The sequence below is a fragment of the Thermobia domestica genome, chromosome 6, assembly GCF_964235325.1.
Source record: "Thermobia domestica chromosome 6, izTheDome1.hap1.1, whole genome shotgun sequence".
Classification (NCBI taxonomy): Eukaryota; Metazoa; Arthropoda; class Insecta; order Zygentoma; family Lepismatidae; genus Thermobia; species Thermobia domestica.
This window is the reverse complement of record NC_137459.1, coordinates 74,824,399-74,843,503: the sequence shown is the minus strand read 5'-3', so window position 1 is coordinate 74,843,503 and position 19,105 is coordinate 74,824,399. Positions and strand designations below refer to the sequence as shown.

The 19,105-nt window shown below is 37.1% G+C and overlaps 1 protein-coding gene across 1 annotated transcript in view; it reads left to right on the top strand.

Moving 5' to 3' along the window:
- The window catches only part of LOC145688053 (uncharacterized), a 46,878-nt gene that overhangs the window by 13,732 nt on the left and 14,041 nt on the right, over window positions 1-19,105 (top strand). The window contains exon 2 of the mRNA XM_081761758.1: window positions 4,361-4,621. Within this exon, the coding sequence (XP_081617884.1) occupies window positions 4,361-4,621 (261 nt within the window). The remainder of the gene's footprint in view (window positions 1-4,360; window positions 4,622-19,105) is intronic.

Here is a 19,105-nt window from a genome sequence, read left to right as displayed (position 1 = left end):
TTCTGTACTCTGAAAACTTTAAAACAAATATGTTATAATCGTAACGTTATAATATGTTGTAAGCATTATACGTATTGTTCCATGAGAGGAGCGTGGTAACTGTTATACAGAATTTCTCGAATAAAAAGCCGCGAGTTTATATCTCACGATACACTGTGCAGTTTTAATCGGATTTCTGCAAGTTTTTCGCGGGCATAGACATGAGATATTATGTTTGACGGACTAGTGTAATTTTCAAGTATTGTAGGTCATTTGTTTCCTGTAATTACTTTTGAACAATGATTCTCCTGGATGATAAATCTACCACTTATTGTCCTACTATATAATAATATTTTTTTTTTTCAGTGGTAGATTGAAATTTAACAGTAATAATAAACAAATTTCAACATACCTAAGATCTTGAGTATAACATACAATTTTTTTCCGATTCCGGGAACCTAGTTTCACTCTAGATGTGTGTTGTTTGGGAGGGGGTAGGTGTCTATATGTGGTACTTTATTTCTCTGTAACTACTGGCCAGAATTGAATGAAATCTGGTGAACAAGTAGCCAGTCGTCTAGAGAATAAAGGTTGATATATATTTGACTCACCTCCACCAGATAGGACTGGGTTCGTCTTGTCTGGTACAGTAGTAATTATCGAAGCTCCGACTAACAAGTTCGGGTTAGCCGGGGTGGTTCTGAAAAAACAAAATACACCGGGACGAACGGCTCGCGTTCTAAATGGCGCACGTTGTAGTGCGCGAGCAGAGCAGAGGTGACGTGGCAATTGGTATAAATTAAAAATAAAAGTTTAAGAGAAATTGAAGGTTCAAACATCCAACTCCGGAATCAGTACCATTAAGCTCTAACGCACACTTCAGAGCCGCTCTCGATGTCGTATTCGGAAAATCTATCCGTTCCTTCTTTTCCTCCTTATACACACCCACGCCTCTACTAGTAGTAATGGATCAGCTCTACAGCCATATGTACTGCTGTCAACGATCATCTTCAAAACTTCAAGACTATTTTATGATGCAATTAAAAATATACTGTACCTTTGTTTTAACTTTAATTTTCTCTGTATTGGATTTCCAAGCTATGCTATGCAGAAGTGTTAGAGATATTATAGAACAGCTATGTCAGTCAGTTTTTCGCCAGATACAAGCAAAAACTGTCAAACATCTATTTTTTTTAAATCTATTCAGTCCCAGAAATATATTCAATCTCCTCCGTTAATCCTCTATTCAAACCGGAAGTGGTTGATACTAATCATTTTTGGTTTCCATGTTAATCACCATAGTACAAAAACTGTAATTGATAGCAACAAGCAACTTTTTCTTTTGCAAGTCTCAAGAGAACATCATTATTACACGTAACACTCAGTCAAAATTGAAAGAGTTAACATAGTAGCTCAGTAGTAGAGCGCGTACCTCCGATGCCTGTCGTCCGTCGTTCGATCCTGCCCAAGTAAGTTTGTGGTGGACATAGTGTCCGTCGGTTTTCTCGGGTTCTCCCGTTTACTTCCACATTTTCATTCCACCAATTCTTCCATCATTCACTTGCTTTAATCATGGTCTCCCTTAGCCTAAAGGGCATAACGTGGGACGGTAAACTGAAAGATTTTCAAAATCCAAGTTGTTTGAAATTTACTACTGATTCCTGTTTCAATACTGATTCTCATAGAGCAAAAATAACATCGAAGCAGTGTATTGCAATTCACTCACCATTTCAAAAATATATTTCAATTCATCCCTTGACATTCTGTTCAAACAGGAAGCGATAGAAATTAACTATTTCAGATTTCAACGTTGATCTCCATAAAACAAGGACTGTAATAGACAGTGACATGAAGTTTTTGACAATCTATTCCGAGTCTTAAGCAAACACAATGTCACCACCCTCAACCGTCTGCGAAATCGAAGAGGTTGAAATTTACTAGTACTTTGGTTTCAATACTTATTTTGATACGTAGAGCAAGGAACGTAAGAGAAATTTTGACAGATTCAGGGTCCTAAGAATGAGTTCTCTCTACTTGTATCTGTGGAAACAGTGGTGAAAATCTAAATTTTGTTACAACACTGATAATATAATGGATGAAACGGAAATACAGCGAAAAACAATTTGATATGAATTCAGTACCATAAGAGTTTCCTTTTGATTTTATTCCTTTGTTGCTACCGGAAATGATAAACTTGGTTTCACTTCTAAGTTAGAACCAAAACTAATTGATAGCGAGTAAGGTCTTTTTGATATGGATTCAGCGTCCGAGATAATGATTCGATCTTTGATCTTATTACTCTATTGCAACCTGTAGCCATAGATGTCCTACTTCATGTTTGAGTATTGAATTCGCAGTTTTGAAGTCTACTTCACACTGTGATACTAATTTATTATTATTATTATTATTATTATTATTATTATTATTATTATTATTTTCAACTTACTCTAGAACAGTTGAACATACTGTACTGCCATTCATTTTACAGGAAGTCAGTGTTATGAGTCGACCTATTATCCAAGGTTAGTCAGGTCCACACTACTTGGGATAATCGTGGCTCTATAGCACTTTATTTCTTAACTACTGGCCGGAACTGAACGAAATTTGAAGAACGAGTAGCGAATTGTCTAAAGAATAAAGATTGCTATATTTGGTGGGAGAACTGGATCAGCGACCAAATTTGCACGCAGGAAGCTTCTGAGTTCAGAGACAGGTTTCAGTTGTTAACACAGAGCTAATTTTCTTTCCACTGGAACAGTAGAACAGTTAATTTAACACAAATTGCTATACTAATTAAAACAAAAATGCACATTCAACTTACCCATAAATGGTTAAACATTGGCATTGTTTCCTGATAATCTATATATATAAAATTGAAAATCACTGACTCTAAATCTCCTGTCTACATCTCGATCAAATTTGTAACATGGATGAGGTTAGAGGCTGGGCTGGTTTTAGGCTATTCACTTTGATGGTAGAACTGAGAGTTGGGGGACGGGTATAAAAAATAAAACTTAGCTCCTGAACCACTCGACCGATCTTGATCAAATTTTCAATATAAATGAGGTTCAGGCCTGGGATCGCTCTTGTGATTTAAATTTGACGGAACAACGTAGGGGAGTAGGAGGGGAAGTATATAAAATCAATTTATATAAGACTGAAAGTGACTATTTTTGTAACTTAACTCCTGAACTATCCGACCGATCTCAAATTTTCAAGATACATGAGGTTTGGATCTGGAAACATTTGTGATTTCACTTTAACAGTAGATCCTAGGGAGGGGAAGAGGAACGTATAAATAAACTAATAAACCTAATAACATTTGAACCACCCAACCATTCTCGATCAAATTTTCAACATATATGAGGGACTGGCCTTGGGTGTTTTTTAGCTTCACTTGGACGAGCCAACCTAGGGGAGGGGGAGACATATATGTAAAAAAAAAAAAAAAAAAATGACTGCCTTTGTGACTTCATCACCCTTGAACCACCCGACCGATATCAAATTTTCAACATTTATGAGTTTAGGGACAAGGATTACAGTAGGTTATTAACTTTGACGATACAACGTAGGAAAGGGGAGAAATTTAAAAATGATCAAAAATGACCGATATTAGTGTTCAATCTATAGCTTTCGGGGTCAATGAGAGAAACAGTAACACTTCAAATGCTGTTTCAATCCAAGTTCAGCCCTGATCGTTGGGGAGGGTACAACGAAGGGGAGGGGTATAAACATTTAAAAAAGATCGAAAATTACTAATATTAGTGTCGAATCCATAGTTGTAGAAGTAGTTGAGATTGAGTGACAATTCTGATGTCATGTGCCGCAGCACGGATGAGGGGGAGCTCTATATATAACAATCTAAAATGACCAATATTAGTGTCTAATCCATGGTTTTTGGGGTCGCCAAGATGATCAATGATCTTTCCGTTGCTGTTGAAATCGACGCCATTAAAAACAAAAGCAGCATATTTCACGGGTACGGAACACATGAGATACGGAGTTCTGGATTTGTTTTCATTTCAACCCAGCGAAGCGGGTAATATATGCTAGTATTGAATAAGAATCGTATTCCGAAAACTGTCTACTCATCTTTAAGGTCGTATTTTTGCATATTCACGAATTACATTCTAATAATTTGGCTTGAAATTAATTGGATAGAGAAAAAGATAGTGTAAGTTTTATGTTTATGGATGAGACCAGTGATTTATTTTTTAAAGGAAAATAACTATTTCTTTAACAAATGCACTATAGCAATACTAAGTACTTTGAGAAAAAGGTATTCTCTTGTATTATATAAAGAGCAAACTCCTGATTTTTTTTTTTTTATTTTTTTTGCATGTCAAATGTAAAACTTCTCAGCTTTGTTTCAACTTTCCAGGATTCAACTCTTCCGGATGTTCGAGATGTAACTACTCTTCTTCAAAGTTGGGGATTCAAACTGAATTACTTCGGGAAACCATCAGAAAAAGAATCGAATGATGCAGGCACTAATGAAGTGAGCCCTAGATGTGAAGTTCAGCTGAAGTGTGATCGGACGGGGATATCTGCTACCCTTGCGTCTACGACATGCAAATGTGAAGTCAAAGATTTGGACGGAGCGTCGTATTGGGAAGTGTCTTACTCTTGTGGAAATAAACAGGCAAGTTAATTATATGCAATTATAAGCTTCAGCAGATTTTTTTCCTAGTGGTCTCATGGCACGAGTTGGGGTTTGGCCTTAAGCAACTTACAGGGTAATTCACAATTGTATCCCTTTTTTATTGGCTTATTATTCTGTCGTTAATAACTTTACACAGTTGATTTTACTTTTGTAATGCCCATTAACAAATAATGCATAATGATTCTTGCCATTTTCTTGCAATATGAGCATCAGCACTAGCAGTATTTTTGCAGGTGGGGTAGACGTTTCGGCAGCTTATGTGGCACAACACTCATGTACATTCTTCCCTAATGCTGCAGTGTTACAATCATTTGACGTATAGACCTATTTAAGGATCTTACAGAGGGGGAATCCAAGGGGTTAAGTCTAGGCTTCTGCGGCCAATCAACATTTTATTAGTTACCATCTTATCAAAGTGGTGTTAGACAAGAAAATGACTTAAACCACTTTCACCACTATTAAACTTTCCAATTAACTATTATTATTTATTTATTTATTTATTTATTTATTTATTTATTTATCACTGTATTCTAAACTAAAGATTAGTGCAAAAACTGCGAAAAACTTAGCCAAATTGGAGTTTTCCTAAGAAATCAGGCTTGACATATTCTGAAGTCTTGAATAGGTCCTACAAGCAAAAATCTCCAGTGAATACAGAAGTGTCTAGCATCTGTATTTCTTGGCTTAAGTGCACGAGAAAAACATGTAAACTTCTCCAAGATATAATTTACGCCCGAATTTTTCTAAGTCCCTTAAAATTGTAGGTTTGACAACAGCGCATTCAACGTAAGGTAGGGGAAGTTACATGAAAAAAATAACGAGACTTCAGAACACAGCTCATAATTTGCTGTGTGAAATACTCAGTTCTTTTTTTTATATCCTAATGTAATGACATTTAGACCATCATAGTATTTGCTAAATGCAGAAAACTTGGTTGTAGGTTAGTAGGTAAAGCACACACGATTTTTGACCACAAAATTCGCTAAAGTAAGAGGGAGAGTTGTTAAGAAATTAGTTCTCTATCCATAAAATGGGGATGAAGCTTCGTAATTGTTTTGATAGTCATGCTTGTAAAGTTCTTACTTGCTGTGTGGATTTATTAATTTTGAAGCAGGTTCGAATCTCACTCGATGCTCTTTTTCATTTTGTAAATTTTCAGTTATTCTTGCCGTACATTTTATAGTATAGTATAGGATACGGAAGTGATGGACAACTTTCTAATTTATTCAAAAATAAGGTATACAGACGTAAAACCTTTCCTATGTATCCCAATGTGATTCCTCCTTAGTGCAAATCACTTCTTGCATCGATCCCTAAGATTTTCGAAAAACGGAAAATAAATCTGGAGTTCTAGTGTCCAGGAGATCACTACCAGCCCTAATACCTCCTTCATTACTACCAGAATGCAATTATTATTATTATTATTATTATTATTATTATTATTATTATTATTATTATTATTATTATTATTATTATTATTATTATTATTATTATTATTATTAATGAAGTAGGGAATAGAAGAAAGTTTGAGGGTACTAAATTTGGCGAGATAACATTTTATTTCCTCCCAGTTTGTTGTTAAACACATGGACTTTATGTTGACTTGGTGTATCAGAACCATTTTAGATAGGTTTTCACGAAAATATCACATTTTTTCACTTAAACGTCTTAATAGCTCTCAATAGTATCACAATTTGCTAGTCGCTTACAAGAATGCCCTTAGTTTCATGGAACATTGGCCATCACCTTACCCCGCACACTCTCATGAGCATTTTGCGAGTGGAGATGAGGTGTATTCTCTACCATTGGCGTCTCTGGCATGTAAAATTGGGGGGGGGGCATCAAAAGAATTGATCTGCTAGTGAGTATCTAAATAAAATTAAAATAAAATATTGAATATTTCGTATTTCAAAATATTTGGGGGGACGCGTCCCCCGTCCCCCCGCCAGAGACGCCCATGTTTTCTACTTCTTTCAAATCTGTTTTGCCTCAGGTTCAAAGTAATGGTGTTAACTGCTCGAGTGGTTCGGCTCACGGCTCTCACCACCGAGCCGTACCGAGAAGTGAGCCGAGTCGACAGCTCACCCAATCGAGCCGGCTCAGTTAGGCTGAACCGAACCTAGCCGATGTTTCATTCCACCCGAACAGGCTCGAGCCAATGGCTCACCTTGACCTGACCTGAGCCGAACCGAGCCGATGGCCCACCTGAGTCGAGCCGAACCGAGCCAATGGGTCATTTCAATCGAGCCGACTCGAGCTGTTGGCTCAGTTGAACTGAGCCGTAGCTCGAGCTGAGCCGATGATTCAGGATTCGAGCCGAGTCGGTTGACATTTCCAACTTGATAAAGCTTTTGCATAGCTATTTTCAAGAATTAACGCGTAAAGCAGATTTAACTAGCGTTTAGTAGTTTTCATCGATTCAGGTTAGTAGGGCCATTGTTTTGTTGCCCTTCCTTTGGTTATGACCCGAGTACTCTAAATCATATCCTTAACCTAGTTTTCTGAGCATACAGAAAACCAACTGAAAAAGGTGATAAATTTCCATCTACCGCTTGTTGAAATCGAGGCAAGCAAGCTCGCCGAGAATAGATCCTAGACGCACACGTAAAAGGGAAGTATATTGTATATTCTCAATTTGCCAATATTACTTTAGTACGAACAGGGATCGAGAAGCTAGTTTTCAAAAGTAGCTTCTACAGCCAGGCCCGCAACCAGCCACAGAAGTATTTTTCTTTTTTTTGGGGGGGGGGCATGAATAGCATAGGGGGCCAAGTGATTAAAAATTCTCTTACAAATGTCTCGAGTGTTTTTTGTATTATTAATAATAGCATTTTGTATTGAGGTCTAAAGGGGCCATGAAAAGTTTAGGGGGAAGCAGGCCCCTTAGCTCCCCTCTAGTTGCCGGCCTGACTACAGCTACAGCTACATCATAAAAATTGTAGCTCGCTACAGTTATTAGCTAGTTTTCTAGAAAAGTGGCTGAACTACGGCTACTTTTAAAATGAACAGCTCTCTACAGATGTTCGCTAATTAAGCCCTTGTCACAAATACAGTTTAGTTGGAATCGTGCATCATGTGTGTCATGACATCTACATGCGTAACTGAACTTAACTTGGTTAAAATATTACATAAAAACTTTAATTTGCATTTCATAGTAAAGTTTCATTTTTGTCTGTTCTTTTTAAACTATATATATTACCCCCTCAAAAATGTGTATGCTTTTTGCTGCTAGAATGACATGTAGGTACATTTTAAGTAATTACTATTCTTTTGACCCTCGTCAACACGCTATTTCAGAAAATTTTCTTGTAATAATATTGCAAAATAATTGGAGACAGAAATCAGAAAACATATTCTCCCTATCATCATACAAAAAAATTAAAAATTGAGGAAATGTTAGTTACAAAATATTTTTCCTTTCTGGAAAAAATGTTTGTAACTGTAGTGCAAAATTCGCTACAAACTATATAAAAAAAATATGTAGCTCAGCTACAAGCTACAGGTTTAAACTTGTAGCGCCGTTACAGATAAGAGCTACAAAATTTGAAGCGAACTATTTTAACTTGGCTACAAATAGCGCGCTACTTCCGAACCGATATGAATTATATTTGCAACAACTACTACCTAGTATAACTTGCGCCATATACTGTATGTAAGGAAAAGTTGATTACAAAGTAACGCATTACATTTTAAAAGTAACTTAACCAACAGACAAAATATTTCAAGTTTCTGTAAAATTATATTTTTATATCAATTAAATATTTTATTTTCTTTTAATGTGCCCATATTAGACCTACTCAAAATTACTGTGTATAATCAAAAGTTTGGACTACCTTTTAGAAAATTCATTTTTGATAATTCATGAATTTTCACACTTACGCTGTGAAGCCTGAGAGAACATCAGCGTGTCGTTGTTGTCCAAATCGACTCATTAAACACTTTTACTGATATCTTAAGAAAAGCAGAGTGCATTCACAGTAAAGAAAATGTGGGTTAATTGTTACTTGAATATCTTTTCTCCAATGAGAATCCTATGGTGCTGTATGGTACGGAACTCGGTGTTGTAAACAAAAACAGTGAAGTTTTATTTTCAATAAAAAAAAACATCACTCTTTTTTGTTTTTTTAATGTCACATGAAAACCATGGCCCTACTCACCTGAACCGATGGAAACTACTAAATGCTGTTTAAATCCATTAATTCTTCAAGATAACTATACAATAAATTTATCGAGTTGGAAATTTACATTTGGTTTTACAGGAACTTTGTTTCGTAATTCCTCTTTACAGCCGAACGAAGGATTGCTTTAAGGAGAGGCCAAATACAAGACGACTCACTAAACCGGACATATAGTCACTTCCATAAAAGCGACATCCGATCTAACACCTAGCGACCAAACTCGATCCATTTGAATGCGTTGAATGAAACGTGCAGCCTCTAATGGAGCAATTGGTTTAAATGGGTTTGCTCAAGGCTTGTTCACCAGAGCCGAGCTCAAAGACCACTCATGTATCACGTATATCGAGCCGATGGTACACCTCAACCGAGCCGACTCGAGAATGTGGTTAATCTAAGGAGAGCAGAGTTCAACCAAGCGGATGGCTTATCGGAACAGAACCGGCTCGAGTCGATGGGTCACTTGAGTCGAACTGAGCCGATGGCTCATTGCAACCGTGCCGGTTTGAGCCGATGGGTCACCTGAGCCGAGCCAATGAATGGCTCATTTCAATCGAGTCGGCTAGAGCTGTTTGCTCAGTTGAACAGAGCTGAAGCTGTGGCTCAGCGCTCGAGCCAAGCTGGTTGACATCACTGCAGTCATTCAATTATTTTTTTTTCTAAAACTTGGTTGTATCATCTTTATATAGATAAATGTGCTCAAAAGTTAGGCTTATTTCACGTTTTCCTAGATAAAAGTTTGTCTGAGGAGAAATCAATAAGTTGAGGTCATACTGAGAGACTATTCGATATATCTTAGATCCTGCGCAGGGCGATGTTTCAACTTGAGGGGAAAAGTACACCTAAAAAGAACACTGAGCTCGCTTCCGACTATGTTCAGCATTCAGATTTGGGAACCTGTCTCGTCAATATTTTTATCATGCTCTGCCACATATTTGTATTTTCAAGACTTCATTAGAGGATGTTGTAACTTCTGATACAAAATGCATATAATTTCTATAACACACCAAAGGTTTTGATTCTGCAATACTATGCCATTGATAAAATCAATCTTTTCTGGGTCAGTATTATTGAAGGTGCACTGGAGCAACGTTCTCTAACAATGAACATCTGACCTTTCAGAATTCTGCAACTCAAATTCTCACAGTAGCGTTAGAAGTTCCAGGGTTCATCAACGATTGACACATATCAAGATGGATTTTGAGCCAATATCCTTCTAGTAGAGGCACCCAATAACTCGGTTTTCTACTCCTGTTCCTTGGTCATACCTATTCACAAGTCCATTCTGTCTGCGGGGTTCGGAGCAAAATTAAATTGTAGGGTCAACGATGTACGTGAGAATTTTGTAACGATCATGCTTATTTTTCTGCTACTGTTACAAAGGATGATCATTATTATCATCATCATCATCATTATTATTATTATTATTATTATTATTATTATTATTATTATTATTATTATTATTATTATTATTATTATTATTATTATTATTATTATTATTATTATTATAGTAAAACTGCAAGCTTATTTTAATGAAAAAAGCGTTATGAAAATTTAAAAAATCGTAGGCAGGGTTCGAACCCACGCCAAAAACTATTTTCATTACGAGACTGTTGCCCTAATACGCTCGACCACGAGGACCGACAGCAGTTAGTCTTAATTTCCGCTAAATGTAGGTCATGACTCTTTATGCCCTCTCTATATCTGCCAATAAGATCAGAGGATATCTGAAATTCTTGGAATCCGAAAATGCAAGCCGGTAGTCAGGCAGGTAGCCAGAATTTCGTAATAGCGGGAGTCCGTGACGAAATATTGAAGTTCACACCAGGGGCTGGGTCATTCTAATCTATTTTACTGGTAAAATATTTTGGTTTGTTTAGCCAGAATTTTGTAATGGGGGGAAAGTAACATGAAACATTGTGGTTACCCACAAAAAGGTCGATCAATCTTAAACTATTTTACTGACAACGTACCCATATTGTTTTAAGACAATAAAATGAGAATGTTAGTATTTTAGTAACAAACTATGAAGAAATCTCGAGTAAAAGGATATTAAAAATGAAAAAGATAGTCTTCCGAGGTCTTTTGAACTCGGTTCTTCTTGTCTTTTCTTTTCCTCGTCTTCGTTTAATGCCGTTAAGGATAGCAACGAGATCTCTTTCGGTAGTGAAAACATCCTGCCGCAAATTGGATTAGTGTTGCCGCGAAATTGAAAATTTAACAAGTGTCACTGGAATATGTTGGCAGGCTCATATTATTGGGGATTATTGGTATTAAGTTTTACATGAGTCTCTGATCGTCATTTGTAGTCGATAGGATTAGCATGGGGCTAGATGGAATTCAGAATGCTCCGTTACAATAATATAATTTTTAACTTGACTCCCCTCTGTTTCCCCCACACAAAGTTCCTCATAAGAAAGAGTAATCAAATGCTTCCTGTAGCTTTATATTTTTAACGCGGATTCTTTTTCTTGTTCCTTTTTCTTTAATCTTTCCTTATTTTTTAATTTCTGGTCTCGAAAGGAGGGGTCCGGACCCACCCCTTGGCTACGTGCGTGCGGCAGATATTATTTTAACATTCTCTGAATATCAACACGTGTAGAAAAATAGTTCTATTTACCTTCCGTAACTACTAGTTTGTTTTATCTTTGTATGAAGAATTTGTGGTAGATTGACAAATTATTAAATTCATATTTCAGACACGGGTTCGAATCTCGTTGTAGCAGCGCCGTAACTTACATTTTTTCTGGGGAAGGGGCAATAATTAATACTCGTATTTGCGCTCCCTAGAAAAAGTAGCTTTCCTAATTCTTGGGCCCACTCTTTCCAACCTTGTCTTACTCTTTATGGGCTCCCGGAGCCTGTGGGGCCCTCTCGCACAGCAAGGTCTGCGGGGTTGTTAGTTATTCCTCTGGGCCCGTTCCATACACGACAAGTTAAGGGGACAATATTGACAAATCTGACAATAATATACGAATATAATTTCTAGGGCCTCTAATAGTAGACATTTTTTTTTATTGAAATGGGCCCACGACTCATCTTTCTTTGTTCCATTTACCTTTTGTGTGTTCGGTTTATGTAATGTAGTGAATCTTTCTGATGTTTCACTTATTTCATGTTCGTATCGTATATGGAGTAAGACAATTTTGTCTGAAAATGGGCTCTCCCCTCGTACAGCGGGGAGCTTCCCTGGGAGCAGTGGCTCCCCTGCCCCCACAAGTTACGGCCCTGCGTGGTGGCAATATTTTTTTCTTAATTTTAAGGTATGGTTTACGTAATTGATTTTGTAATTGTTATTCCATTATTATTATTATTATTATTATTATTATTATTATTATTGCAAAGTCGAGACTTGGCTACATATTTTATATTATATGAATTTTCTGATTGGATTTTGTCTTTTTGTTGAATAATCAACATATTCCACTTTAGGGGCTTTGCTGGAGGGAAATATCATCCTGTTGCTTTTTATTTGTTTACTTGCATGCTACACCAAGCCTGGACACTACATTTCACCTTTCTATATCTACGGGAAGTACCCTAAAGGTTTTGATGATCATAAGAGAGTAAGTGAATAAGTGATGCGACCAATGAACTTTGCGTATTAACAACATTTAAAATATCAGGTTGTCGGAAAAGTCATGACGTATTTCGGTAAATATGACAAATGATTTATGGATATACTAGAGTTATTCGGATCATGCAATAGTTGTCATGAATAGCTAAGCTCTTGAGCGTTTTGTGTATTAATATTGCTCTTTGTTTGGTTTGCTCTCTGTAACAAATTTGATCAGAGATGGCGTGGGTCAATGAAACCTTGACCTATGACACACTGACCCATGATCCACGACCCACCATGACGCACTCCGACCCACCACATACCATGAACCACTGACTCACGAAAACACAGTCATCAACTTTGACACATGATCCAGGCCTTTTCTCTAACTACTAAAGAGTTTATACTTGTAATAAAACCAGGTTATCAAATTCTAACTAATCGGAGTTTGAATTTCTACAGTCAATCGCTCAAGCACCGCTCTGTTACAATAACGATGAATTTGAGCTTTGATATAAAATGGTAAAGTGTTCGTCATGGGCAAAATTACGATGAATTTCAATTAAATTATCATGGTCTAATTATTTCATTGTTGAATTATCGATACTTTTCAGTGGAAAAATTGAATTTAAAGCCCCAAATCAAGGTAAGTAGACCAACATACAGAAGCTTACATGACAAATTTTTTTTTGTCTATTTTTCTCAGAATATGGGTTGATTGCCCTGTGCTCTAAGCGCTCCATGTAATAAACAAGCTTCAGCAAATATTATAAAGCGAATGATAAACATATATGGATATATGATGCGAAACACTATTTTTTTGTTGAGTTGATTGAGTTTAACGTCCGTTTCAGCAGCAAGGCTATATGAGACGTGGACCTACCCCATGCCGTAAACTTCGCCAACACCTAGTAGCCACTTGCGGGTAAACGTCGATAGTCAATATAGAGACGAGTCGAAGGATTGCCGCTAGTGTCCCACTGGCGGTAGGTTTCGTCTAGTCGAAACGGATATCTCGAGTCTAGGTGCTGAAGTTACCACCGCGTAGCAGCCAGGACATATATTTGGTCCGCGCTCCTTCGATTCGTCGCTGAGAATCGCGAAGCAACCAACACGAACTATCGCCAGTCATGAGCATGCGGTTATTATTGTTCCTAAAGTGAGATCGGGGAGTCAGGAATAACCTCTTCCTCAACATCATGAAGAGAGAAATTTTGAGATAAGTGCGATTATTGTATGAATTTAGATGGCAACTGTATTTCTCTCCGTTCTTGCAATATTGCAAATTGCCGCTTCGTAAGGTGACATTTCAGACTCCTCTAGCGTCCAAACGAAGCCGCACTCACCCGATGTTTATACGACATTTTTTTGCTTGTTTTTACTTGTAGATTCATCTCCCGAATTTTCCGTTACTGATGCATGACCACCCAGTATGTGTATATATATATATATATATATATATATATATATATATATATATATATATATATATATATATATATATATATATATATATATATATATATATCAAATGTGAGGGAGGTTCAATAATTATTGTCCCCGGTATATTTAAAATACTTGAGCTGGGATGGCTGATGGGGATATTGTAACCTAATGTCTTAAATGCCTATATCCTAAATTTCAGAACCATAGCTGCTATACTAACATTCTTTTTTTGTAGTTTCAGGTGTGAGAGGTGGCACCTAGCTTGAAAATGGAGAAAACCGAACGACGAGCTGCCATCAAATATCTTCAGAAAAAGGGGTTAAGCCCAAAGGAGATTCATGAGGGCATGATCAGTGTTTTGGGTTATGGGGCTCCTTCCTACCAGGTGGTAAAGAACTGGTGCCGAGACTTCCGTTGCGGCAGGGAAAGCTGTCGAGAGGCCCCTGGTTCTGGTCCTTCAAGAACAGCATGCATCCCAGAAAACATTGATGCTGTATTATCTGTCAGGAAAGTAAATGTACACCTGTTTTTCGAGTCTGGCATTCCTGCTCTCCATCCGTGGAGAGTATGAGAATTAAATCAATCAAATGTTTACTGAGGGGCAAAAAGAAAAGTTTAATCTGAATAAGACATTGCAGAGGGACACAAGCTGTGAATACGAATAGTGCATAGTGTAAATAAAGGACGACACCGAAAGAGAAAACCAGACACAGCTGTTGAACTTAGAAAAAAGAGTAAAAATTGTCGAAGTGGGAACATAAAACACAAATACAACAAATACGCCGAAAACTAAACATTCACCATGCCATGATCTTGGTGTAGTGGTTAAGATGCTGGCTTACAAATGCAAAGGTCGCCAGTTCGAATCTTCGGTGAGGACATTTTTAAAAATTTTTGTTTATAATACATGCAGCTCATGAGAGATGGTAAAAGAGGTCGTATTTAGTCTTTCATAGCAATTATTATTGGTAAGGTTTAGTACTGATAATACTTTTGTCTTTGCGTATTGGTTTTATTCTTTTCTTCATTTCAAAAGAGAAAAATATCCGAACAAATGCCACCAAAATTCCTCATATTTTGAATGTAAACGCCATTTGCAATTAGTAAAGAATAAAAATTGAACGTTCCGATGTAGCTGCAAAAAGTAAAAAGAAAAACATGGAAGTAGACCATACTCATGGTTATTAAAAATACAATTTCTACATGCCTTACGCCTCCCGACCACGTTTCTACGTTAGCAAGTAAGAGGTTTGTGTTTAGGTTAGGCTGGTCAATACGTTTTGCAAAGGGGCCCGGTTTAGCTCTGACGCACCACAGGTGCGAGAAGGGAGAAAAACACTTTTTCTCTCTCCCTCTGTGTGTCTGTTTATCTATCTATCTGTATATATATAACGCTATTTGTGAATGCCGTAACCACCCTAATTTTCAGCGGATTGAGATGAAACTTGGCACAAACATTAATTGTTGAAATATATTCAGTTCGTTAACCAGAATAATCAGACGAAAATGTTCAAAATGGCGGCCCTTTAAACTTGTAAAAACTTCCAAGGGAACCAAATTTCGCCCATAAATGGGTATTCAGAATGTTTGAATAACTTTTCCTCTTTTACTGAAATATTTGTGTGCAGAGACTTATTGAAATATTGGACCCGATTAATCGCATAAAGAATGTTCACGCCCTTTTCGCTACGGTCAGGGTTTTTTTTTTTTTTTTTTTTGCAGGAGGGGGTTATTTTCGTAGTGATGATAAGATGATTGCTAGTGATGATATGAAATTACACATTGAAAGTGAAGTAACTTGTGAAACGTGTTATTTGAAAGAATCATATAATAAATGTGCTTTCCTGTAACACAGAGAGAGCGTGAATGGCGAGGAGTGTTATTTGATTTGCTTTTTAGTAACACATTGCATTGCAAATAAAGGTAGGCAACATTAGTGGTAAGTAAAACAATAATAATAATAATAATAATAATAATAATAATAATAATAATAATAATAGGTGTTGTTTGTGGCAAGGCAATATCTTCCTCAATTCTTCTTCAAACGTAATGATTGTAACGCCATATCTCCCTTACAAACAAAATATTAGCAATTTATATCGAAAGAACGGGAAACTGTTGAATGATGGGAGCAACGTTGGACAGTATGCACTCATAGTACTCAGAAAAATAAGCGATTTCAATGAAAAATGAACGAAGAGTCATTGCCGTGGGTAGTCATGGAGCCAAGCAGAGCCCTCTTTCGGCAAAATGTCGATAACTTATATCGAGAGAACAGGAGGTGATAGTGAGATGGGACCAACGTTGGACACCGTGGACCCATAAGGCGCATCGAAAAAATTAGGGGGCCGGGCGCCAGCCAGATGTACTTATTTCCACATAATAATATAAAATTATATTGTCGAAATACACACACGAGTTAGCTAGTAATATTTCATATTATTATTATTATTATTATTATTATTATTATTATTATTATTATTATTATTATTATTATTATTATTATTATTATTATTATTATTATTATCATCGACAGCGTCTTTTCATTACGTGTGCATGTTTGACGTGAAGCCAAAGAGAAGATCCATCATTCATAGAAAGAATAAGAATAGCCAGTTACTTTAATTGCGAACGACGGCGAAAAATACGAAAAGAGACAACCTTAGCGAAAAGAAACAATACTTTCTCTCAAATGGATAAAAAAATAAAGCCGAGATAGATTCGAACTCGCATGGACGGCGCGAACAGTCAGTTCAGTGTCCACTTTTTTTTTTTTTTTTTTAACTGACTCACCAAATGTGTTTTAGTAACTTACTTATTGCTAATTTTATTTGCTTCACTCATTTAACTTGCTATTTCTAATAACTTATAACGACAGGGACACGAACACAGAAACATCGAGGATAGTTAAAAATCATAGATGCTCTCCCACCGGGAATCGAACCCGGGACACAATGCACCAAAGGCGCATGTGCTAGCCACTAGACCAGCCGGCGGGGCACTGCTCACGCTCTGTGTCGTTAGGGATTACGACCACTGTATTGCCAGCTATCACTTCTGAGGGTTGTATACTATGATCACATGTTTCTTCTTTCCTGGAAGAGTTAAACCTACATTCTATGTAATACATGAAATATTTAGACCTACATGCTCTTCATATAATGTAATAAAAGGTCATGCTGGGAATAAGAAAAAGAACATTCCTTGGACAAAACGGAAACTATTGGCATCAGAAATAATTATCTACGAGGCATGCGCAGTAGTATATTTCAGAATAGTTACTGTTTAGTTCAGTAAACGAAGAAAGCGGTATAAAAAAGCAAATATGTCGAGTCAACGAGATCGACCAGAGTTGACAGAGGCGGAGTAGTAATACAATAACTTGGTTAAATTGATAATTGGTTCTTTATTCTGTAGTAGATCGTATCACTCTTTACGGGAGAGTAGAGAAAGACTTAAACGCTGTTATATAGTAAGCATTAGTAACACGATAATACAGACACAAATGGATGTAACTGTGAGTACTACAACTTGGATTTAACGAAAGCCGTTTAGATATTCAGTCTTTTGCAGGGTTGTATAAGACACAAAAAGATAAGACACAATACAATTCTTCATACCTCAGCTTCCAGTAACTAGATACATGCAATTTCAGGAAAGATACTGAAACTGCTGTCGGATTTTAATACATGACGTATTGCAGGATACAAAATGCTTTGCATTACTTGTTTGTTTGTAGACAGCTACTAGCTTAGTGTTCTGAAAGGTTGTGTATAAACTAGAGATAGCCAATTCCGGAATTATTACTTTCCGGACTCCCGAAAGTAAAACCGGACAAATTCCGGAATTCGGAAAATTCCGATTTTGGAATAATTCCGGAATTCGGAAAATTCCGATCTTGGAATAATTCGGAATTCGGAAAAATCCGGAATTTAGAAATTTCTGATTTCGTTTACATTCCGGAATTCGGAACAATCCGGATTTTTTTCGAAATCCGGGATTTTTCTCAATTCCGGAATTTTCTAAATTCCGGATTGTTTCCGAGTTCCGAAATTATTCTGAATTCCGGAGTTTAACTGAATTTCATAATTTTCCGAAATCCGGAAAGTGAAAGTTCCGCTTCCGAAAAATGAATTTATTTTGGTTAATATGAATCGTGGCGGAAATAAGTCTTTGACCAGGTAATGGCGACTTCTTTGAAAGAAATGGGGTGTATGAGAATTCAATCTGTCATATTTGTAGTTTCGTATGGAGAAAAACAGGTGTGTCTTGAAGCAGTAGCGTAGCCAGGATGTGTTTTTTTTGGGGGGGGGACAAGTGCTGTTATAGGCCCATATAGAAAAATTACAAACAAAAAATATATAAACATAAAAATATATAAAAATTACAAACATCAAAGTACCAAAGTACAATTTCGGACCTCTTTGGGGGGCCGGCCCCTCCGGGCCCCCTTCCCTACGCCACTGTCTTGAAGGTACGGAACCCTTTCCCCGAAATCTCTACTTTTAAGTAAGTTTTGCCAAATTTCAACGGCAAGTTTAAAACTTTTATTATTATTATTATTATTATTATTATTATTATTATTATTATTATTATTATTATTATTATTATTATTATTATTAGTATTAGTATTAGTATTAGTATATCAACACCGTGTATAATCTTTGAAAGATATACGGTTTGTATCTGAATAGTAAAAGCTAATTGACTGTCGATCTCGGTCGTCGAGAAGTCTTCAGGAGGGAAGGACATCAGTCACGTTCTGGGTTTGAGTTCCGAAAGGGCAAGTTTTCGGGCTCGAGCCAAAAATTGTTAAGAGTTATAGGCTTCAGCCAAACATGTTCAAAACAGCTGGGACCGGGTTTAGGGCTCTCAACGGCTCGAGCGACTCGGCTTACAGCTCATTCACTATCGAACCGAACCAAGAAGTGAGCCGAGCCAACAGCTCACTCAACCGAGCCGATTTGAGCCATCGGCTTAGTTGAGCTGAATCGAAACGTGCCGATGGACTAATTTCAACTTAGCTGGCTTGAACCGGTTCACATGAGCCGAGTAGGGGACCCATCCCAACCGAGAAAGCTCGAGGCATCGGCTCAATTGAGCTGAGTCGATGGCTCGTTCCAACTGAGCCGGCTCGGGTCATCGGCTCATCCCAACCGAGCCGACTCGAGGTGTTCGCTCAGTTGATACGAGCAGAGCCGGTTGATATCGCTACCCGAGTTGGTCTTCTGCTTGGGCTCAAAAATTCGACAGTTCAGGTCTCAGCCTTGATTTTAAGAACAA